The sequence below is a fragment of the Miscanthus floridulus genome, chromosome 18 (assembly GCF_019320115.1).
Source record: "Miscanthus floridulus cultivar M001 chromosome 18, ASM1932011v1, whole genome shotgun sequence".
Taxonomy (NCBI): domain Eukaryota; kingdom Viridiplantae; phylum Streptophyta; class Magnoliopsida; order Poales; family Poaceae; genus Miscanthus; species Miscanthus floridulus.
The window spans coordinates 81,134,923-81,159,787 of record NC_089597.1 but is presented as its reverse complement, the minus strand read 5'-3'; the positions used below and the strand labels follow the sequence as shown (position 1 = coordinate 81,159,787).

Sequence of the window (24,865 nt, the reverse complement as noted above, 5' to 3'; positions counted from 1 at the left end):
GTAAAGATTTTTGCACTCGGCAAATCACGTGTTTCCCGTAGTGACTGGTGATAACTCATGGTTCATAGGTATCATCGTGGAGGACGTAATTAGCACCCTGGACATAGGATAGACGAGGCCGACTACTCGGGGTTCAATTGTGAGTTCCTACTATAGATAACCCCAAAAGATAACTCATTATATATGTTGTCTAATAAGGCTTGTTTGGATGGACTAAGCCTACCAACTAATCTTATTGGCTCCTATCTATAAACTAATGGTCTAACAAGTAGTATGACTAGTGGACCAGTAACTAAGGCATGTTTGGCGCAACTTCTTGAGGCTTCGGCTTCTCCTAATGAAATCAAGAGAAAACCACGATTTGTAGCTCCTCGAGCACTGTAGCGCTGAGCCAGAGCAGGAGGGACCTAAGTCAATCCAAGATTATATATAAGACTGCCTACAAGACAACAATATACTTGTCCTCGATCGGAGATAGTGTATCGCATGTGTCCCATATAAAGGGGGATATAGCCTCAACATCACTAGCGAACGAGCGCTCTGTTACAGCAAGGCTGGCTGAGCTAGATAAGACACGAACTTTCTAAAAGAAAGGACAGGCAGCAATTCTACTCTCGGTTGGGCAGAGGGTGAATTAAGGATCGGATCGGAGTAGTAAGTTGCATCACGGCGACTGATTCATCGCATCGAGATCGAGTGGGGATGTGGATCACCAGGCTTACACCGTGACCTCAACAGATCGATGATGAGGAGCACGCTGCTTGCTCCATTCCATCTCCATGCATGAAACACATGTTTTAGGCAAGTTCACTCAAGGTAACCGTACTGTTGTTCAGGTTTTCTTTTCCTACGTGCATGCTCCTCTATTGATATAGTAGCTACTGAAATAAATATACATATAGAAAAAGGATTTTATTTCAAAGGATACCAGCTCCAACGAACGAAAGAATAATTAGGTCAAACTATAAGCATGTATGTTGAGTCGAATCAGAATTTTAAATCCAAATAGACATGTTCTATTATATGGAACCTTATCAATCAATGACCAACGTTCTTAGCTTGCAATACTAATACCGGTGGCAGCGCCAGCGCAGTTGAACGAGGAGCCTTTGCGAGTACAGTACGTACCTCCTTTAGTTCATTAATTATTATGTACCAAATTAATAATTGTGGTAATAAACAAAACTTTCATCAATCAACGGGTGGTCCTCAAATTCGCATACGTACGCACATCAACAAATGTGTGTATCGATCACAAACCCAAACGTACTGATCACTTCACTGGATATACTTAACTAATTTTCATGGCACGTCGCACACGGCGTTCAGACGGGCATTATTCTCTGTCGCGCTAACTATTATAAGAAAGAAAGCGCCAAAAGAACAGAAAAAAAAATGTCCAAAGTCCAAACAATGAGATCCACATGTCGCGATGTGCACGCGGACTGGCATATATATTCAAGCAAATCTTTTGCAGCTTTCTTTGTCTCGAGGGTTTATATATTGATGATGATCAAGGCTTAAGAAATGCAATGCAATGCAACGATTAAATAATATCAGATACTCTTTGCGAGAGCGCTGCGTGTTCTTTGCGCGTTTGCTCCATGTGGATGTTTGTTTGTTGCCTTTCAAATGTGGTCTCTTTGGACTCTTGTTTCTCCTGTAGTATATGTATTTTATTATTATGGAGTAGATCGAGTTCTATTCCAACACAACGGTCAACACATATGCATACCAGTTGCAACAACAAAAAATTGTATGTAATCTGTCATAATCCTGTTATAAAACACGTCGTGGGATCGGCTCTCGCTCTCAATAGCAACGCAAACACAGAAGTGAACACAAGAGAACAATTGTGGGGACTATTCTTTATTGCTTTCTCGATATTAATGATTACAATGGAGGATCTTCCACGTATATATAGCCTAAATATGTCCTAGAGTTTGGTAAGCGTCCACACAATAAACGGATTAGGATTATGATTCCTCCTTCTCCTCTTTGTATATTCCAAAGTCCGTATGTTTTACAACACTCCCCCTTGGACGATTACCACGATATTATGCCCCATTAAAAACTCCATCTGAAAAACCCAGTGGGAAAAAACGGTTTATGGAGAAAAGAGTACACATATACCGTTCTTGTTAATTGCACATATATTGCCCCATTAAAACCTTTATGAGAAACTTCAGAAAAACTCACAATAGGAAAAAGAGTACAATAATAATCTTCAAGATTTTATTGAACATTCTTCTAGAATGGTCACCGTGTCTTCTAGACATCATAACAATCATGATTATTTAATCAAGGAGTTCTCCCCCTGATTCTTGTATTTCCCTTAGTCTCTTCATGCCAAGCCCACGTATGCACTTTTCAAAAATTGGTGGAGCTAAAACCTTTGTGAATACATCTGCAAGATTATCACAAGATTTGACACGAGTTACCATAATTTCTCCATTCTTTTGCAATTCATGCGTATAGAAAAATTTAGGTGAAATATGCTTCGTGACATTTGATTTAATATAACCCGATTGAACTTGTGCAACACAAGCAGAGTTATCTTCATAGATAATAGTAGGGGTAGGCGCAATATTAATTCCACATGCATTCCGTACATGCTGATGAACACGCCTAAGCCAAATGCTCTCTTTGGTTGCTTCATATAATGCAATGATTTCAGAGTGGTTAGTGGATGTTGCTACCATAGTCTGCTTAGATGACTTCCACGAGATAGTTGTTCCACCACTAAGAAATACATACCCAGTTTGTGATAATCCGTTATGGGGATCAGACAAATATCCTGCATCCGTATACCCAATTATGCTAAGATCTTGTTTCTTCCAGAAATATAATCCAAAATCAATAGTACCTCGAAGGTACCTCAGAATTCTTTTTACACCACTCCGATGCCTTTTTGTTGGTGCTGAACTGAACCTTGACAATAGGTTAACGACAAATGCAATATCTGGCCTTGTACCATTTGCAAGGTACATTAACGCACCAATGGCATTTAAATAGGGATACCCAGATCCTAATATTTCTTCTCCCTCTTCTTTGGGTCTAAAAGGATCTTTTTCTATTTCGAGGGATCTCCCCGTCATGGGTGTACATTTAGGATGTGCATTTTCATGATGGAATTTTTCTAATACCTTCTTGGTATATGCAGACTGGTGTACTAAAATCCCTTCGTGGGTATGCTCAAGCTACAAACCTAAGCAAAATTTAGTTTTACCCAAATCTTTCATTTCAAATTCAGATTTTAGGTAAGTACTCACTTCTTCGATGTCTTTTGTAGTTCCAATGACATTCAGGTCATCTACATAGACAGATACTATACAAAAACCTTTCTCGGATTTTCATATAAATACACAGGGACAATCTTCATTCTTCAGGAATCCCTTCTCTTCAAGAAAATTGCTAAGACGATTATACAACATTCTTCCAGATTATTTTAAGCCATAAAGTGATCGTTACAATTTTACACTATACATGTTACGTTTTTCTGGTTTAGGGACGGTAATTCCTTCAGGGACTTTCATATAAATTTCAGCATCTAATGATCCATATAAATATACGGTCACAACATCCATTAATTTCATCTACAAGTTCATACTTGCTGCCATTGATATCAAATACCAGAATGTGATTCCATCCATTACAGGAGAATAAGTTTCATCGAAATCGATGTCGGGTCTCTGCGTAAACCCTTATGCTACTAGTGTCGCTTTATATCTTACCACCTCATTATTTCCGTCCCTCTTCCGAACAAAAACCCATTTGTGTCCTATCGGGAATATACCTTCAGGGGTTCAGCCTACAGGACCAAATACTTTTCTTTTATTTAGCGAGAGTAATTTAGCTACGATTGATTCTTTCCACTTAGGCCAATCAGAACGCTTCTTGCATTCTATCAATGTTTTTGGCTCAGGATCTAGATCAATTTTCGCAATCTTCTCAGCAAAATATATGTCAACATTAGTAGTCTTTCTATCATATACTTTTCCTGTTTCAACATAATTTGTTGAATTCTCTATTATTCTTTCACATTCATCCTGATTAACCGATATATTTAATTCAGGAATTTTCGGTCTCCCATCGTGAGTTTTTTCTATGTGCACATTCTCACTGGGTTGTTCATCTTCAAGACGTGTCACTACAGGTGTACCTTCACTTTTATTCTTATTTTCGTTCTGCACAGTCTTAAGCTTCTTAGGACGTCTCCATGTAGCTACTGAGTAGATGCACCTTTTTCTTTATTAGTATTTCTACTTTGTCTCCCCCTCTTCAGGGTACGAGAGAGTCAGTGTAGACTTTACTTTGAATTCCAATTCATCCACTTCATGTGGTATTTCTATTCTCTCAGGTGCGTTTACTGCAGCTATGTGAGATTTCATAATCCCTTTAGTATTAGTGAAGGCTTCAGGCAGCTCGTTTGCAATTCTTTGCAAATCTATTATATTCTGAACTTCAAGTTCATTTTCTTTAGTGCGAGGATCCATTCCAAGGACCCCAGTGCTTTCCCATGTTATTTCTCGGCATTTGTCCCTAGCGAGGTACTTTCCTCCCCTAATGCCGGGAAATGATCTTCATTAAAAATACTATCAGCGAACCGAGCCGTATGCAAATCTTCAGTTGATGGCTCTAAATATTTTATTATTAATGGGCTTTGAAATCCTACATAGATCGCCAGACTACGCTGAGGCCCCTCGTTGTTCGCTGAGGTGATGCTATAGGAATGTATACGGCACATCCAAGTTTACGCAGATGGAAAATATTTGGTTTATTTTTTGCACTAATTATATCGGTGATACATCATGATATGCAGATGGTCTAAGTTGAATTAATGCTGCTGCATGCAACACAGCATGCCCCCAACAAGTGGGTGGTAGCTGACTATTTTGTATCAATGGTCTTGCAATTAACTTGATCCTCTTAATTAATGATTTTGCTAGACCATTTTGTGTATGCACGTGTAGCACAAAGTGCTCAACTTTAATTTCGAGAGCCATACAATAATCATTAAATACCTTCGAGGTAAATTCTCCAGCATTATCCATTCTGATGGATTTAATTCTTGAGTTTGAAAAATTGGCTTGTAATTAAATTAATTGAGACATTAATCGTGCAAAAGCATGGTTTCTAGTAGAGAGAAGGCATACGTGACTCCACTTCGTGGAAGCATTAATTAACACCATAAAGTACCTAAATGGCCCTGACAGGGGATTAATCGGACCACAAATATCACCCTGAATTCTTTCCAAGAATGATGGTGATTCATCTCTCAATTTTAAAACAGAGGGTCAAGCTATTAATTTCCCTTTGGCGCTTGCAACGCACACAAAATCTTCATGATTAGGGAAATCGTTCTTCTTTAAATTATGACCATTTGAATTATTAGTAATTCTCTTTTATCATACTTAGACCATGATGTCCCAAACGACCGTGCCGTATTCTGTATGACTCATTATTTCTTAGGATCATTTGCATGGTAACATGTTTTTGAGTTGGCTTAATATATATATGTGTAGTACAATGCTTGGCGCATGGAAGGAAAAATTTCGACAATCTTCTTGTTGTCTCCCATTGACTTAGTCATGATTAAGCGTTCTTTGCCTTCATCATCATTTGTTTATAAATGAAAATTATTTGCACGTATATCCTTAAATGAAAGCAACGTTCTAGTTGATTCCGGATAAAGTAATGCTTCTTGGATTACTAGTTCCGTTCCATTAGGGAGAATTATAGTGGCTCTTCCAACGCCAACTATATGCGTATCACTTCCGGTGATAGTAGTAATATTTTCATCATTCTTTCTAATAGTCTAAAAATATCGTGTCCCTAAAGATTGTATCGATTGTGCAACTATCAATTAAACATAATTTCTCTTCCATAGCCATTTGTACTCCACGGGTTCTATAATAAAGTAATTTAATTTATTCAGCATGCAACTAAAATAAGCTTTAAATAGAACATTAATATAACTAAGAATTTATTCAACTGAAAACCATCTGCAAGACTCTTATTACATTATTAGGCTCTACATGAGCCGACTCCAAACAACAATATTTATGCAAGAATTAAAATACTTAATGTATACTATTATTTATTACTATACTACTGGATAGCTAAATAAGAGCTCAAATAGAGTCTCCGTGCACATCTTCTTCTTGATCATCTTGAATATCATCAGTTTCCATGTCTGTACGCATGCCTTCAAGGTTTTTCATAATAACATCCCAGCTGTCATTGGACGTGATGGCTGCAGGCACATCTTCAGTCTTCTCAGGAGCTTCAGGCCCCGTTCGCTGGTCTGAAACTTGGCTGAAAAACACTGTTCCAGCTGAATTGTTGTGAGAGAAAAACATTGTTCCGGCTGAAAAAAGAAGCCGAACAAGCCGACTATGAGGTAAGCCGAACAGGGCCTGAGGACTTGGAACATCTCTTCTTTTTCTCTAGGTTCACAAGATTCTTGCTCCCTGTCCTTGGACTTGGAACATTCTCCAATTTCCATCTTCTTAGTAGAGACAAAGTGAGCTTCATGCTTAGCTTCATGCTGATTATTCTTGAGCTGAGCCTTCAGTTCTTGATAGAGTTTCACTATATGCTTAGGAGTGTGACAAATTCTAGACCAATGGCCTTTCATCCCACACCTATAGCATTCTTGGTCCTGCTTGCCATATTCTCCCCCTGGTGGAATCTTCTTTGATTTCCACTGTTCCTTCTTCTTGAAGTTATGAGCCTTCTGGTTCTTTCCCTTCCATGGTGCCTTCTGTGGCCCCTTCCCTTTTCCTTCATTCTTCTGAGATGAGGAAACAGCATGCGCTTCAGGCTTACTTAAGCTGCCAGTAGGACGAGTTAGATGGTTCTGCATCAACTCTTCATCTTCACCTTGGTCTTGTTGTAAAGCATTACTAAGGTCAATGTACTTCTTGTACTTTTATTTCTTATACTGGCGACTTAAGTAGGTGAGTTTAGGGTGAAAGGTTGAGAGGGTTTTCTCTATGAGGTCTGATTCAGTCAGAGTAATGCCACATGGCTTCATGCTTGTGACAATCTCATAGAGCTTGGCATTGTAATCCTCAACAGTCTTGTAGTCTTGGTAGCGAAGATTCTGCCATTCGCGTTTCACCCGAGGGAGAAGTACAGTCTCCATCTTTTCAAAACGTTCATGCAATGCACTCCACAAGACTTGAGGATCACGTTCAGTCATATACTCATTCTTTAGTGATGAGCTTATATGATGCCTGAGAAAGTGTAGAGCTTACGCCCTTTAAGCACTTGTTGCTTTCTTGTCATTGTTGGGTTTGATAGCATGCAAGAGCTTCTTCCCATCCAAGACAATCTCAGCATCTAAGGACCTAGAGAGATAGTTGCTGCCATTCGGGGCTAGCTCACACATCGTTGACGTCAGATCGGCTCTCGCTCTCAATAGCAACGCAAACATAGAATTGAACACAAGAGAACAATTGTGGGACTATTCTTTATTATTTTCTTGTCATTGTTGGGTTTGATAGCATGCAAGAGATTCTTCCCATCCAAGACAATCTCAGCATCTAAGGGCCAAGAGAGATAGTTGCTGCCATTCGGGGCAGCTTAGTGATCTCACGCTTCACAAGGTCAGACATGACTACATGATAAAAATAATGTGCATATAAGTTTACTGCTAGTAAACATATAGTATACAAAAGTAACGTGGATGGAGAAAAAAACTTAGTAATATAATTTATAGCATCTTCAGGAATTAACTTTCTATATAATTTTCAGAATTATTCACCAATTAAAAAAAATGGAATGCGAGTCTGGTGGGGGGTTTCAAAAACAGAGAACTCACAGATATTTTATTTACTGCAAAACATGATTTTCAGAATCTGCTATATGATATCAATTTCCATGAAATATTTTCTACAGGAAAAAAACTTATAAACGCAACTGATAACTATTCTGATACGAGGCAAAAATGATCTAGTCCAACCGGCCCAATTGGCCCGTTTAACACTGCTCAGGTATAAACGCTAGTTCTAACCCTAGCCGCCGCCCTCCACTACCTACCTTATCTTCTTTCTTTTTCTCTGTGCAGCAGAGCTAAAGTGGCGGCTGTGTCTACAAGTGGGGCTTTTATATTTTTACCATTATTAAGATTGGCGCTCATCCGATTATCACTCTTAGAATGACACTTACAACTTTACCAGATGAGAGAAGTTTGAGTTTCTAATTTACCACATTTGCGCATGTGGCAAGCCACGGCAGCTCGACATGCTGGCGCTCAGTCAGCATGGGCACGTGAAATGAACTTGCTACCCCTGTCTTGCTCTCTCTCCATCTCCGACAGCCGAGTCCCGCAGCACCTATCACTGCTAGGTGGGCCCCACTTGCCAGCTTCGTCTTCCAGCTCCAGCAACTGGATGGGAGACAGCCCGCCCGCACGGGGTTGGAGGTGGAGTTGGTGTTGGCCACCAACTTGTTCCCAGTGGCGGGCCCAGCGGATAGTCCAGGTAGGCCCAGGACTACCCTGAAATCTGGCCCAACAAAAATTTACTATTTCGCAGCCCATAAAAAATTGGCCCAAACAGGCAACATCGTCTGCGCCTCTGCGGTCCGCCCAGGCAGCAACCAGCCACTCCCGCTCGCGACGCGAGTCCACGACTGCGAGTCCGCGACTCCATACTGGCGACCACCGCCCCCGCCCCCGCCCAAGCCCCGAGGTCGAGCGGCGCGAAGATCCCCTGTCGGCCGCCGCCCACCGGTTGCTCGCCCCCTGCCCACCTCGCCATGCGGCAGCCCCGACGCAGCGCCGCCCCGCGGCCCAGCGTGGCCGCGCTCCGCCAGTCCGACGGCGGCGGGCGCGCCAAGGAGCTGGTCGGGATAGCCGGCAGCCGCCCAGTGCGGCAGTGCCCCAGTCCGCCGTGCGCTCTGGCCCCGCACTGGCCTACTCCAGTCCCTGGTGAGTTGTCAGGTGAGTTTCTGACAAAACTGAAGATTTGTATTGTTCATGGGTTGGTGAGAGTTAGTACATGGAGCTTATCTGTTAGCAGGTCTGGTGCGCCGGTTGAAAAGAACTGAGGAAAAACAATTGATCTATCTCTCTCCTAGCCTAAACTCCTCTCCTCTTTTCCTCCCAACTTATCCCCAAAATCATCTCTATTTTATCTCAGATTATTGTCAGATCCTTCCAGGGTCTTGTCGTGAGTTCTTGTGTTTACTTCTGAACTTGATTTGGACATTGGAGAATATAGAATGGAGATTGGACTGTAAATTGGCCAATTGGGCTTAGGGAGTGTGGATTTGTGAGCCTAGAATTGATTGAAATTTGTTGTTTTTTCCATGAAATCAATGCATGAATAAATCAAAATATTGCATTTTTCTTAGAAGTATGATGCCAAAAATAGCATTACTTCTGAAATTGAGCCTAGGTTTGGTTAATTTATAGTCATGTATACTGAACTTTTTTTTTAGATTTTACCGTATTGTATTAAATAATTCTGGCGATAAGCATGAGATAATTTTTTTTACTAGGACTATCCTGGTTTCGAATCCTGGGTCCGCCGCTGCTTGTTCCGGTGCCAGTGCGCTATCGGACTTGTGGTAGTGGTTGCCACGGCCTGAAGCACATGCATACATGCATGAATGTGCAAGAAAGAAGACGGAGAGAGACGTGCAGCGCAGACGGGCGAGGCCGCCGTCACCAACCTGGGAAGCGCGAGTTCATGCGGCCGCCGGAGAAGCCGTGCGAGTAGACGACCTTGAAGCGCGCGCGGTCCCTACTGACCCCGGACTCGGCGTACGCCAGGTACCGCCCGTCCCGGAGTCGCACCCTGGGCGCGGTCACCGGCGGGCCCCCGGGCGTCCCGCACGGCGTCGGTGGAGGCGGCCGGACGGCGTTCAGGAACCACCCCGCCACCAGCGCCACGAACGCCAAGAGCACCAGCAGCCCCACCCGTGGGGTGCTCGTCGTCCTCCCGGTCGTCGTCACTGCCGGCAGCAATGGCAACCAGTCGCACACACCGCGCATGTAGGCTAAGCAGACCCAGCACACCATGGCTGCACGCATTGCGCCGATCGCGAGCGACCAGTGGCCTGTGGAGGCAGCTGCACGCATTGTGGAGGCCGAGGTGGTGGCTCACCCGCTTGGGAGCTCGCATGGGGAGCAGCTGCTTCGACGAGCTGGGCATGAAGGCCGTGTCGAGCCTGTGGTGCGTGCCACATCCAGGCGCTGGGCGATGGAGCTCTGGCCATGAAGAGCGGCGCCCGGTGGTGCTCCTGCGCGCAGATGGAGGAGCGTGGCCTGTCTGGCTGTCTTCCATCCAGTTGCTGGAGCTGGAAGATGAAGCTAACGAGTGGGGCCCACCTGACAGTGATAGGTGCTGTGGGACCTGGCTGTCGGAGATGGAGAGAGCGGAGCAAGACCATTTCACGTGCCTATGCTGACTGGGCGCCAGCGTGTCGGGTTGCCGTGGCTTGCCACATGCGTAAATGTGGTAAATTTAGAAACTCAAACTTCTCTCATCTAATAAAGTTGTAAGTGTCATTCTAAAAGTGATAATCGGATGAACGTCAATCTTAATGGTAAAAATGTAAAAGCCCCGGTACAGTGGAGCAGACAACGACGACCATGTAGGCGAGTGGATGTTCGATGCAGCTCACGTGCGGGCGAGCAGACGGCGGTGCCGGCGCATCAACTCGCGTGCGGGCGGGCAGATGGCGAAGCGCGGCAGCTCGCATGCGGGTGGGCAGGGTGCGCGTCATGCGTGCGAGCAGACGGCGAGATGCAGCAGCTGCAAGTGCTGCGACTTACGCGTGCAGGCAAGCAACAACTAGTATAGATTCTTCTTTTTAAATATTCAACATCGGTGAGTGTTTCTACTACTAGTAGATCCAGATGTATGTGAACTGGTGTAATTAATCGGCTTGCATGCCAAATTAATCAGCTTCCGTGCTAATATAGTCACCAAACTTCATGTCGATGATTTTTTTCTTTCTCTGGATTATGCTCCGATCTGGCGTTCAAGCCTTCGTTTCTTTAGTTGCAAAATTTCTCGGTATCTAGTAGATTAGAACGCTTCATTGTAAGGCAACGAACAATGACCCATTACAACGCTTAAGCCCAGCTAACAACAGAACTAAGCCCAGCTAACCGACACCACGCCACCGGTCATGACCCATTACAACGCTTAAGCCCAGCTAACAACAGAACTAAGCCCATGACTTGAACTACCGGCTACTCACTGTACATTCCCGCCTCCGCCGCTGTTGTCGGTTCGACAACAGTATTCTGAAGCCTTCTCCTCTTCCTGACATTCTTCCCCCCTTGAAATGCAGCTTGTCCCCAAGCTGGACTTGACGGAAAGCGGCAGCGCATATCTTCATTTTCCTCCCAGGTAGTCATGGACGCCGGAAGCGATGACCACTGTACCTTGAGCTGCTCAACTGACGATGCGCCCTTCTGGACCGAGTATCCTGAAACTGAATAGGAGCCAGATATAACTGAGGATCAGCAGGTAGTGCCTCCAAATCAGTCTCAACCACCGTGGAAGGTGGCACATGCTTCTTCAACTGTGATACATGAACCACAGAATGGATACGGCAATCAGCTGGGAGATCCAATTTATAGGCCACAGCGCCCACCCTTGCCAAGATTTTGAATGGCCCAAAAAACCTGAAGCTCAATTTCTGATTACTTCTTGGGGCAACCGAGGACTGGATATAAGGTTGTAGCTTCAAATATACCAGATCACCAACAGAAAACTCCCTCTCAGAGCGATGCTTATCAGCTTGTGACTTCATCCTCTGCTGAGCTCTGTGGAGATGATGTTGTAACAGATAAAAAAAAAGGGCGTACCCAGTGCAGAGAGCTCCCGCTCTGTGCGGGGTCTGGGGAAGGGTGTAGTGTCAAGCCTTACCCTCGCCTGTGCAATGCGAGGAGACCGCGAGTCGAACCCGGGACCTTCCTGTAACAGATCATTCAACAAATTCCTTTCAATGAGCCATTGCTCCAGATCAGCTGAATGCAGTAAAGCATCATTACTAATACCAAAGTGCTTGGGTGGATGACCATAAAGAACCTCGAAAGGCCGTCCCAAGGCTGAATGATAATTGGTATTGTACCAAAATTCAGCAATAGACAACCACTTACTCCACTGCTTTGGGCTAGCATGCACACTACACCTGAGATAAGTCTCAACACACTGACCTCTCAGTTTGGCCATCAGTCTGAGGATGATAAGAAGAGCTCATCATGAGCTGAGTATCAGTGAGCCGAAACAATTCTTTCCAAATGTGACTGGTAAAGATCTTGTCTCTGTCAGACACAATACTAGTTGGTAGGCCATGCAGTTTGTAAATGTTATCCACATAAGCCTGAGCCACATGTAAAGCAGTGAATGGATGTGACAGTGGCACAAAATGGGCATACTTAGTGAATTTGTCCACTACTACAAGGATTGAATCATACCTCTGAGATCTTGGTAAGCCTTCAATGAAGTCCATGCACACAACTTGCCAGGCTTGAGTAGGAACCGGTAAGGGCTGTAACATACCAGGTGTCCTGATGTGTTCTACTTTGGCCTGTTGGCACACAGAGCAGCCTCGAATATAAGCCACAATATCATCTTTCATTCCAGGCCAAGAAAAGAGTTGCCTGATTCTGTAATAGGTTGCATGAAATCCAGAGTGACCACCCAAACCACTGCTATGAAATGCCGGTATAACATGTTGGTGAGCCAACTTATTAGTGCCTAGCCACACCCTTCCTCGGTGTTTAATCAAACCATCCTGCAATGTATAATCCTGATGATTTGTATCAGCCAATTTTTCCAATAGCTTAAGGGCTACTGCATCCTCTAAATAGCCTTCTTTAACTTTTGCCACCCAATCAGGTTGACAAGATGAGACTGCCAAAATAGTCTGAGCTGGGTGACATCTAGATAGAGCATCAGCTACCATGTTGGAAGATCCAGCCCTGTATACTATCTGAAACTGTAAATCCATTAGTTTGAATAAGGCTTTCTGCTGCAATTTTGTGGATATTCTCTGATCAGTTAAGTGCAACAGACTTCTGTGATCAGTTTTGATCAGAAATTCCTGACGTTGTAAGTATGGCCTCCATTTCTCCACAGCCATTATAATTGCCATGCACTCCTTCTCATATGTGGAGAGAGATTGATTCTTGGCACAGACTGCTTTACTGAGATAAGCTACAGGATGGCCCCCTGCATGAGGATAGCACCAAAGCCTAGATCACTGGCATCAGTTTCAAGAGTGAACTGCTTACTGAAGTCTGGTATGGCTAATACAGGTGCCTGTAACAGAGCAGATTTCAACTGTTGAAAGGCTTTCTCAGTAACTGAAGTCCACACATAAGGCACATTCTTCTTAAGCATATCAGTCAATGGTCTACTAAGAATGCCATAGTGCTTAATGAATTTTCTGTAGTAGCCAATCAGACCCAAGAAACCCCTCAACTCCTTGAGATTAGTTAGGGTAGGCCAATTCTTGACAGCTTCAACCTTTGTTGCTTCAGGGGGTGATTGGTTGCACGCAGGAGGCCATGCTGTGCCCCATCCCAGGACCGCTCGGTGCATTTGGCCGTGTTTGGATGCCTATCTCGCATCTTTTCCCTGCTCCGTCTCATTCATCTTCACCCCTCCATCCCGCTTGGATCCGTCTTCTCGATTCCCACTTCCCTCGCGATGCAGGACGACGCGATGCACCCATGATACAGAGGCCCATGTGTCATACACTCAAAACTCCCATCCATGCATGCAACCAAACAAGATTTCATCTCGTACTGGACCAACAATAAAGACAACCAAACATGACTGGGTGCACGGTTTGAGCATGCATCTCACCATCCTGGACTGGCTCTCCATCTCAGCTCCCCATCACCAAAGCAACCAATCACCCCCTCAGTAGATACACCAGCACCAGAAATCACATGGCCCAAATATTCCACTTCTTTCTGAGCAAAGGAACACTTAGACAATTTGATGTAAAACTTCTGAGCTCTCAATATATCAAACACTTGCTGTAATAACTGTATATGCTCTTCAAGTGTTTTGGAATATACCAGAATATCATCCATAAACACTAGAACCCCTTTCCTGAGCAAGGTTGCAAAAATCAAATTCATGATACCCTGAAATATTGCAGGAGCATTGGTTAGCCCAAATGGCATCACCAAAAATTCAAACAGCCCATTATGAGTTTTGAAAGCAGTTTTGTAGGTATCTCCAGGCTCTATACAGATCTGATGATATCCAGCTCTGAAGTCTAACTTGGAAAACCACTGAGCACCAGCTAGCTCATCAACCAGTTCATCCACAACAGGCATTGGATGTTTATTCTTGATGGTCTGGGAATTCAGATGCCTATAGTCCACACAGAACCTCCATGTTCCATCCTTTTTCTTGACCAACAATACTGGTGATGCATAAGGGCTAGAGCTGGGTTTGATTATGCCACTGCTCAACATTTCTTTCAGCTGTTTCTCAATCTCATCCTTTTGCACAGGTGAGTATCTGTAAGGTCTGATGTTGATAGGTTGAGAGCCTGGCAATAACTGAATCCTATGGTCAAATGGTCTGGGTGGAGGTAACTCAGTGGGAGTCTGAAAGACATCATGATAAACCTCCAACAACTTCTGAATCCCATCAGGAATGATTTCCTCATGAACAGCAGTTATTTCATTCACAGCAAGCAATTGGGAATCAAGCTGCTGAAACTGAAGCTGAATCATATGTGCAACAGCCTGCCTATTCAAAAACCCCTGAAACTTCCTGTGATTAACAGCAGGGCACTGGGTCATATCAGCAGTGATACCATGTAGGGACACCCTTTGTACTTTGTAAGTGAATTTCATCAACTTTCTGGACCAATGAATCCACATGGGACTGCAAGACTCCAGCCAATCCTGTCCCAATATCATATCAAAACATTTCAATGGGAGAATGCCCACAGTAGAGGTTGCCACTGCAGATCCTCAATCTTCTGAGCACAGATCATAGGGCTACCATCAGCAGCCAAAAATTTGGATGAAGTACAGGACACAGATTGCACTGGCAGCTTACTGGCAAGTTTGTCACTTATAAAAGTTCCCACACTGTCTGAATCAATCAAAATGAGCACCTCCAGCTTGCCAATTCTTCCATAAATCTTCAGAGTTCTTCTCTTTTCAATTTCAGTACTGGCATCTTGACCCACTGCTAACACAACTTCTTCAACTCCATAATCCTCTACTGTATCAGATTCATGAGCCTCCTCTTCCAAGGCATCCAGCAGTTCTTCAATCACATGTAGAGGCACCAAAGGAGGACATTTGTGGCCATGGTTCCACTTCTCTCCACACTTAAAGCACAGTCCATTTTTCCTTCGAAATTCTCTCAGGGTAGACAACTTGTCATCAGATTTCTGCCTGAATCCCTCAACTTCAGTTGCCTTTCCTTTCTCTGAAGCAAGCTTAGCCAGCCCTTTGCCAAAAGTTTTGCCTCGACAGTTTCCCAACTCTTCCTCTTGGATCAGAGCCAAAGCACTCGCAATGTCAACATCTTTTGGCCGATGCAGTGCAATAACAGCTCGGATTTCCTCCTTGAGCCCTGCCAGAAAACGAGTCACGAAGTAGGTGTCGTCATACCCATTATTGTACAGCATGATTCCCTGAGCAATCCTCTCAAACTCCGCTTGATACTCCTCGACTGATCCTTTCTGCTTCAACGAATCCCATCTTCTTCAACAGATTCTGGTATTGGTGCTTGTCAAACTTCTCCATCACCAACTCACAGAGACGCTCCCAATCAACAATCCGCCCCTTTCTCTGCACCGTCTGAAGCCAGGTTGCAGCAGCGCCCTTGAAATTCAACGTGGCAAACCTTGTCTTCAGAGCCGGATGCACCAGGTACACCTCGAAATAGACCTCGCATTGATCCCGCCATAAGCGAGGAAATTCACCATCAAACTTTGGGAAATCCATTTTTAGGAAAGGTGGGGAATGAGGATGAGGAACATCATCAGGCGGAACAAAAACAGGTGGCGGATTAAGGCACGTACCCTTCAAGATGTCCTGCGGCCGGGGTCCTAAGACTCCGCTGCAGTGTTCGCCGGGCCCCATGGGCTGCTCCTCGCCTCGAGCAGGGCTGCTCGAAGACGAACCCGGAGCTAGGTTGAGATCGACGAGTCTCGGACCTTGCATCGTCTGCGTCGTCGGGAGCGGTGCGGGAGCCATCGTCAGCCGCGCCTCCAGCGCATCCATACGTGACGCGACGAGATCAACCCGCTTCGAGACAGCTTCCAAGGATGTAGCCGCTCCGTCCGCCTTCTGACGCAATTCCCCGAACACTTGATCCGCAGATGTCTGCCATGATCCCATTGCGTTCAAGGAATCCGAAGAGTTTTGCACCATGTTCTGGAAACCCGAGAACTGCTTCATCATGGGCTCGAGCTGCGTCGCCAGCTCCTCCACCGTCTTCGCCATATCCTGCTGTAGCTTTCTCGTACCCCCGCTTCGGCGCCAGCCTTGCTGATAACCAACAGGATCGATGCACGAAGGAATCCGGCACCAACACCCGTGATTGATCACCAACCCGCTCAACCTCGGCTCGGACCTATGAACAACGCGATTCCCCACCGAGATGAGGATTCAGCGTATTCTGCCGACAGGGATTACGAGCGTGATCAAGGCAAATCAACCACCGCGGCTTTGATACCAATTGTCAGGGTCCGGATGGATCCCTGGATAACTTGGAGAAGGAATCGAAATTTAGGTTGGGATTCAACAAGGAATTGGGGGCGATAGCAAGAACAGGGGAGGTAGCATTCAGTTAGAATATAACTGTTCTGGTTCGTTGCCTTTACAATGAAGCCGAACGCGCCTTATACGCGACGCTGTTCGCTAACCGACACCACGCCACCGGCCACAGGCTCATTACAAAGCTTAAGCCCAGCTAACAACAGAACTAAGCCCATGACTTGAACTACCGGCTACTCACTATACATTCCCGCCTCCGTCGCTGTTGTCGGTTCGACAACAGTATTCTGAAGCCTTCTCCTATTCGTGACACAAATGAGGCCACCTCCAAGTGTTTCTAATAATTCACTCCCAAAACATCAAAATTCTGGTCCCACGCACCATTTTGTAGCCGGCAGTTTTTTTCCAGCGCGCGAGATCGTAAACAGCCAAACAGGGGTCGCTTCTCCGTCGCCTGCTTCTCGTCAGCCAGTATCAGCTTCACCTTGCGCCAGCCAACAGTGCCATACAAACAGTCCCTTACAAGCAGTAGAGCAGCCGGCCAACATCATTACTTCATATACACGGGATCAAATCAAATCTAATTTGATAATGCAAATCTACTCTGCTCGGCCATGTGCCAGCAAGCGGCGGCCATGCGCCCATGCCCCAGCAAGCGGCTGCCAAACACCCCTGCGCCCCGCCGCCGGCCATGCGCACAGGCAGAGACCGGAGGGACAAGGCATTGCCGATGATTGCCCGCCGCCATGGCCTGCGGTAGTTCGTCCTTCGTCCATGGCGCGTGCCGTGCACGGGGAAAGACCGATGCGCACGACACGCGGAGGCGCCCTATTTGCCAAGTGCCAAAAGTTGAAGAAAGAATATGGGGTACTCTTGAAGATGAGTTTTTCTCTTTTTTTTCTAAAAACATAGATGAAGAAGGGGATATGGGGCACTCTTAGTGATGCTCTTACAACTTTACAACAACTCCCCTCCTATTTGTCATTTTCGGCAGTGTCCATGAATTCGGATGGATGTGTGACAGGACTTGGTGAGAAATCAAATTGGCAGAACCACAGAAAAGTGGAAACGCTATCATTTTTGTTGTAACATACTCCCTCCGTCCTAAATTATTTGTTGCTTTTGGTTTCCGTGCCGCAAGTTTGACTTGATTTGTAGAAAATATGTGCAACATTTGTATCTCTAAATAAATTTATGAAAAAACTAGATTCAAATATCTTTCCAATGATATCAATTATATACCATAAATATTAATATTTTTTAATATATATTTTGTCAAAGTTATTTCTCGGAAAGCGAAAACGACACATATTTTGGGGAGGGAGTACAAAGATGGCGTTGGATGTGGATCAAGACTTCCCAGCAACCTCAGAAAGTGGAAACGCTATCATTTCACATGACGTTGAGGCTCTTCTTGATTGCTTTCTGCTTAAAACAGTTAACTCCGGCAGAAATTGGCACCTCTGATGGTGACTGGTGATGGATGACACCTGAAATTTAGTGATTTCACATTGGAGGAGATCATCAGTGATTCGCAGGTTAGAAGAACCTCTGAAGTAATTCTGAAACAAAAACAATGGAGTAGTAATATTTCAGTCCTTTTTGTCAGGCTGGTTTGCGTGGGCCGAAATCCCGGAGGATTCACATTGGAGGAGATCATCTAGATGATTCAATTCATGGGCTTGGACTTCTCCCAGCGCCCACTTCGCAAAACCGCAGCTCGCATCTCTCTCCTCTCCCCATGGCCGCGGCGGCGCCGGAGGCTGCGGCCGACGTTGCGCCTTCGGCGACGCTGAGCGTCTACCAGGCGGCACGGCGCATCAAGCGGCGGGCGAGCACGCTGTACAACGAGCTGCGGAGCGTGGCGGAGGACGCGGCCTTCGTGGCGGAGGTCGCGGCGCTGTGGCCCTCGCTGCCGCTGGTAGCCAACCTCCGCTGCGGCCTCTGGTACGCCCTGCCCCGTGCCTTCGCCGCCACCTGCTACTTCAAGTCCACGGATGGCCACGCCGGGAACTGGTCCTTCTCCACTGCCCGCCTCAACCTCCACCTCGCCCTCCTCGCCGGTGCGTGCTGCTTCTCTCCTTATTATTCTTGGCGTACCACATGTGTTGTACTACGTACGTCTTTTGGTCAGTTTGGTGGCTCTTGCTACTCCGTATACTGGAAAAAATTATTGGTGTGGTTACTCAAAGCGAGAGACGGCTGATCCGGGTAGTCTTTGCTTGGATTGAATTGTGAATTGGGGGTGCTTTCAACTTTACTATAATACAATGGTTTTTTCCATGAAACGAATTAATTGTTCAAAAAATAATAATAAATTGTAAAGTTATATTACTGTTAAAGCGTTTCAGGAACCTTGAATCAGGGTTTAGCATATGTTCTGGTATTTCAGGAATCTTGAACCAGAATTTAGGATTTATGAGTGTAGTTTCGTTCCCTGTCCAAGAAGGCTGAGGAACTTTGCTTCATTGGTTTCTCTATGCTCATAACACAAGCTTGGGGTGAACTGAAGCACAAATATCCTAGGTAAACTATCCGGATATTTGAGTCAATGTGTTTGGAGATCACCCTTGTTTTGAGTGAATAGCACAAATATACCTGGATAATGCAAAATACGTCAACTTCTGAGTGATAGCTTGATTTAGCCTCAGTTTATTTGTTTGTTTCCTTTGACCAAGGGAGAGAGGAGGGTGCATAATAGTTGATTCAACAAGGAGAGGGAAACGATTCCCTGATAGCATGTCAAAGACCATACCCATTTGGTGCTCTGTCCTGAACCGAGCGATTGAGAGGCATCGGCCGCGTGCTATCCGCAAAAGCGCCGAAGTGAATTATCAATTGGTTGGTCATTCCTTACTAATTCTAAATCCTGCTATAATTCTGCGCTGTGAACATGTCATTAGAAGCCTCTTTTTGTTTACTGTATCCTTAGGTTAAACTTAACTTTAGGAGCAAATGAAGCAAGGATTAAGTAGTTCACTAGTTCAGCAATGCTTCACAATACTGTTGATAAAGGCCAATAATATTATCTCAGATAAAAATTATAGTACTTTTTCTAGTAATTGATGCTTGGATTATGCAATGTCTATAACATAATCTCCGTTATATTCCTATCGTTTTTGTCTGAAGTAACAATCACTTGATTTCTTTGTCCACTTGTTCTCATAATATTTCACTTTTCTTTGTAGTCATCTACTCTGCTGAATGGAGATGCCGAAAATAACTCTGATTTATCTAATTGGGATAGCTCCGTGCACCTTCCTGTATGGGTTCTAGGCACTGAGAAAAATGCTATAGAGGGGTGTATTGATGAATGGACAGACCAATTTGAATCATGTGGTGCAGATATTCATTCTCTTGCGGTAGGTTTGCAAAAGCCACTACGTCCTCTATGGATCTCACAAAGGACACTCATATAGTTAAATGAAGTGCTGGAGCTTGAGTCATGGGATTTCACTCCTATTATTCTAATTTCCGCATCTGAAGCAGTTGCTACTGTCTTCAGAATTCATCTGGCACTGTATTCCTGGAGCAGGAGACGATGAAGAGAGTTGGGCACGTGGTCTAACTCCTACCTTATTCTGGAAGCATTCATATGACCTTCTTGATGCTGGACCAGATCATTGTATTGTAACCAGTTAGTTGCAGATATTGTTGAAAAAGATAGGGTTTATCGTTCACAGAGAGGTGAACATTGTCCTCAAATTACATCTAAGTCTCTGAAGAGCCTTGGTGGTGCCAAATGTAATGATGATCAGACAAGCGAGATGTGGACTATGAACTTGGATCCTTGTACCAGTACAATGGATGCACAATGTTCTAATAATGGTCTTCCACTCTTTTGGATTGGAACATTGAACCTTGCAGTATCATCTACATTCCAAGGTATGGTGATTAATTGGGCACTTGCAATTTTCTGTATAGCATGTTCTGTTGTCAGTTGTGTCATATGAAAATTTGCAAATATATGTCTAGATTACTTTTTTTATCTGCCATTCTTTGTAATTTTGTGGCAAGCAGTCACGTCAATATAATAATTATGTACTTAATTTAGCTCTGCGAGGAAATTAAGCCTACTATTTTGCTGGCAAAGAGCATTCATATTTTGTACATAAACTCTAAACTCTTTCTCTTAATTGAGTGGCAGAGCTCCTGCCTTTTATTTAAAAAAAAGTGTGTTCATATTTAATTCTTTATTCTCTTTATGGTAGTTATTTTGGTATGCCCTTTTGTTTAGTTGGAGATGCCTTAGTTGGTGTGGACTGCATACTGAACTGTGACAGCACGTCAAAGCTACCTTCTAATTCATCAGAAAATTCTTACCTTGAGCTATCTGTTGTGGTAAGCGCACCTTTCTGTGACCTTATGTGTTTTCACTTTATGTAAGGTTTTTCTTACATTACTTCATGCTGATAATGTTGGTAGGGCTCAAAGGATGACCGATTTTCATTGATGAGAAACCTTCCAAAAGCAGTTGACTTTGCAAAGAGGAATTTGATTGCTGGGAGAAAAATCCTTGTGTGCTGTCAAAATGGTAAGTTAACAAGGTTCACCTACCAAAAAGAAACAGTATTTCATCTATTTTTCTTGCACAGCAAATAAGAATGTCATATGATTTCTTGCATTTCTGTCCGTGGTTAATTGAGCTCTGATTTATTGTTTTACTTCCCTTCAGGAGAAGATATAAGTATTTGTGTGGCCTTGGCAATATTGGCCTTGTTATTCGATGATAACGGTAAGCATAATAATGTTGCTTCTCTTGCGAAACTGCTACACAAGGATTTGATGCTCTTCCTAATTTGCATTAGTGCTTGAGATTATTAGTTCCTGCAGATGCACTTTTGTTATGCCATGTCAAAAAACATAATGATGCATGTTCTAGATTTGTTGATGAGTAGTTGTGCCCTCAGGTCCTACTTTCTTGTGTCTGTACTTTAAGTATGTCTAGTATGGTTGCATCATGAATGAATAAGTAATAACTAATTCTTTCTTTCAAGGATGCTTTGACTATGAAAATTATTTTGTCAAAAGTGATGTCACAAAGTTGGAGATGAGGAAGAGGCTAGTATTCATCTGCAAATTTGCTGTAAATGCACGGCCATCTAGAGGAAACTTGAAACAGGTGTATGCTTTCCTCAGCAGTCAAAAGGAACAGCTGTCATGTTTGACATAGCCTTGTTTGACGTAGATGAGGTATTAGCTCTGATCTGTTGCTTGAGTAATAGGTGTGGAGTATCATCTGGAGCTTCTGAGTTTGTCTTTCTCATAGTTTGTTGATCAGTTGGTGCATTAAGATCATGCCCAGAGGTTTTCATTGGAATTGTCACCATGGCAATGATCTCATTATGGGATCAGCGTTCAAGTCGAGGTTAATCAAAGACAAGCTTTGGTAGAGTGCGATTACAGAGACAAGCTAATTGCTTGGATAACCTAGCGATGATTCAAGTATTATGAATCTGCGACAACAGATAGAAGAAGCTAAGTTAAGCACATGATTCTTCTGATGGTGCCTGCCAGATTGGGAAATCATTAATGCTTAAGAGAATTCTGAGTTAAGTATTTAAAAAGATTGATCTGAGGGAAATAATAGTGAGAAGTTGTCTTATTGATTTTGCTGTCTTTTTATCTGCAAATCATGTTCAGTAACCATTTCTAATAGCTTTGTTTTAGCAACTGGACCAACTTTCAAGTTGAAGTACATGATAAAAAGCAAGCGGGCACTTGAAGAAAATGCAGAGAGTATCTTACAAAGTTTCTATGATTTGAGTGAATGACACAAATTTTCTGTTGAGACATGCAAACAGTATCTGTAACAGTTTCATTTGTAAATTATACCCTTCCAGTTGTACTGATAGTCACAAAGTTCATTTCAGGACTATAATGAAAAGCTAGAAATATTTTCGTGGGCTACTGGAACTGTAACTACTATACCACAATGCCATCGCACGTTTAAACACCCATTAGGGCACCCTCTGCAGTAGAAGCCAGTTACTAGCTCTATCTATGACATTAACTTTTAACATATAGCTTATAATACGAATAGTCTCAAATGATCATCGAGTATGTGTATGAGACTAACTCTTGATTAAGAGATAGTTTTTGTCTCTCTTCTATAAAAATGAAATAATATGTTTAGAGAACTTATAAGTCATCATTGAAGATGTTAGTAATTGAGTAGGCAATCAAGATTTCTTTTACGAGAGCAAGATGCTAACAGGTACTGCCTCCAGTCAAAAATACACATTTGACTTGTACGATCTTTGATGCATATTTTTTTACTACTGGCTTCTTCTAATATGTATTTTTAAAATCATTTAAATGTAAGAGATTTTTGCAAGCATTGTGAATACAAAATTTATACATATATCTTGCATATTTCGAAACTAAGCAGTAGAGTATTTATTGATATTTATAGTTTTTATATTTAACTAGATATTATCTCAAACGACATGTTTTTTGTGATCAGATGATCAGATGGAGTACCGTATATCTAGATGTGTAGATAGATCTCAATGGCCAGTTGTGCAATGCGTTCCATCGCAACTAAGCCAAGCCAAGCCACACTAGAAGACAGTAGAAGCACAGCCGGGACAGCAAGTGTATATATATATATATATGCCAAGTCATATTTTTTCTTGAAAGCTTCTAGGTACATTTTTTTCAGGAAATCACAACGTTTTCATTATATATATATATATATATATATATATATATATATATATATATATATATATATATATATATATATATATATATAAAAGAAGCTTTCAAGAAAAAATATGACTTGGCACATCCGTAGTTGTACTTTACCGCAAAAATTGAGATTCAAAATCGCTTTTTTAAAGTTCTGACGAATGAGCTGAGTTCAATGAGAACCACCTGTCGTCCCGTGGTGTAAATTTGTGGACTCTTAATCTTAACCTGTTCTACTATTTGTACATAGTATCATCATTAAGTCAAGATAGGTTTCAGTTAAGATAGATTTGGGCTCTTTAGAGAAACTCCATTATCTTTCTTAATTAATAGAAATAGAGATTTTATTAGTAAGAAAAGACCCTCCAGCAGCTTATTTAATTAAATCACTATATATATAGCTATTCTCTATTCCGAATTTCTTCCTAGCAAAGATGAAATGTGGGGCTAACTCTGGAATGATTTCTATAGAGGTGTAAAGATATAGAAAGCGATGTTTATGCAAATGGCTCTAAATTATGATTTAGCGAGTGAGCTCGGAGATGCTCTTAGTATCATAGGTAAATAACACTACTCCCTCTCTCAGTGAATGGTAAGCATATTTTGTTTTGTTAGGATCAGCTTCGACAAACAATTACTTTATTATAAAATAAATTTTGTAATATAATAAAATCAGTGTCATTAGATTCTTGTTGAATCATCTTATACTCTTATTTATTATGATAAAAATGTGGATGCATACAGATAAGTTATAACAGCAATGAGCGCATTGCAAAGGTCAATATTGTTGCCTGAACACACCGAAAGCAGTACGGCCAAGGTTCTCCTTCACTGGTAATATTACATACTCCCAGATGTACATTTTGGTTATCTTTTTTTTTTTTGGATATTTGGATTCTTGCCATTACAATTTCTCAAGTTTTGAAGAACGCCGTTACTATTCTTCTTATTGGAAACTTGCCATTACAACTCTTGATACAACACATCCATGTCCTGATCTACGGCTCCCGCGAAGCTGGGCCCACTGGCAGGCGGCGTATTCTCGTATAGGACCGTATTGCCCCTGTTCAATTGGATAAGGCAGAGCAGTTGGCGTCCATTCTTCTCCCTTCTCCTTCCTCATTCTCCTGCATGCCATTGTCGTCGTCGCTTGCCTGCCCTTGCGGCGTGCCTCTTCTCCCGCCGACGCTGGCCTGCCTTCGCCGCTGGCCATTGTCGAGGATGAATGGCAACCAGGTTAGGCCACCGCCAGCGACCAGCTCCAACTCGGCGCAGAGCGCGTCGTTGCCCCCACTCGTGGAGTGCCCGGATTGCTACGTCCAGCTCGTGCGGATCATATGCAAACAGCGGATCACTTATGGCCAAAGCTTCGTGAAGTGCCCTAACAACATCAAAGTAAGTCAATTTGTGTTCGATTTTGAGTTTTTGGTTGGTGTTCAT

General features: G+C 43.3%; 1 protein-coding gene and 1 pseudogene across 1 annotated transcript; one reads left to right on the top strand and one right to left on the bottom strand.

The window, feature by feature from the left end:
- Nucleotides 1-13,187: 13,187 nt before the first annotated feature.
- Nucleotides 13,188-13,574, bottom strand: LOC136524085 (uncharacterized mitochondrial protein AtMg00860-like). The gene has a single exon (XM_066517560.1). It carries the CDS (start codon nucleotides 13,572-13,574, stop codon nucleotides 13,188-13,190), a length of 387 nt encoding a protein of 128 aa, XP_066373657.1.
- Nucleotides 13,575-18,186: 4,612 nt separating this feature from the next.
- On the top strand, nucleotides 18,187-22,629 carry LOC136522046 (tRNA A64-2'-O-ribosylphosphate transferase-like; annotated as a pseudogene).
- Nucleotides 22,630-24,865: the final 2,236 nt, after the last annotated feature.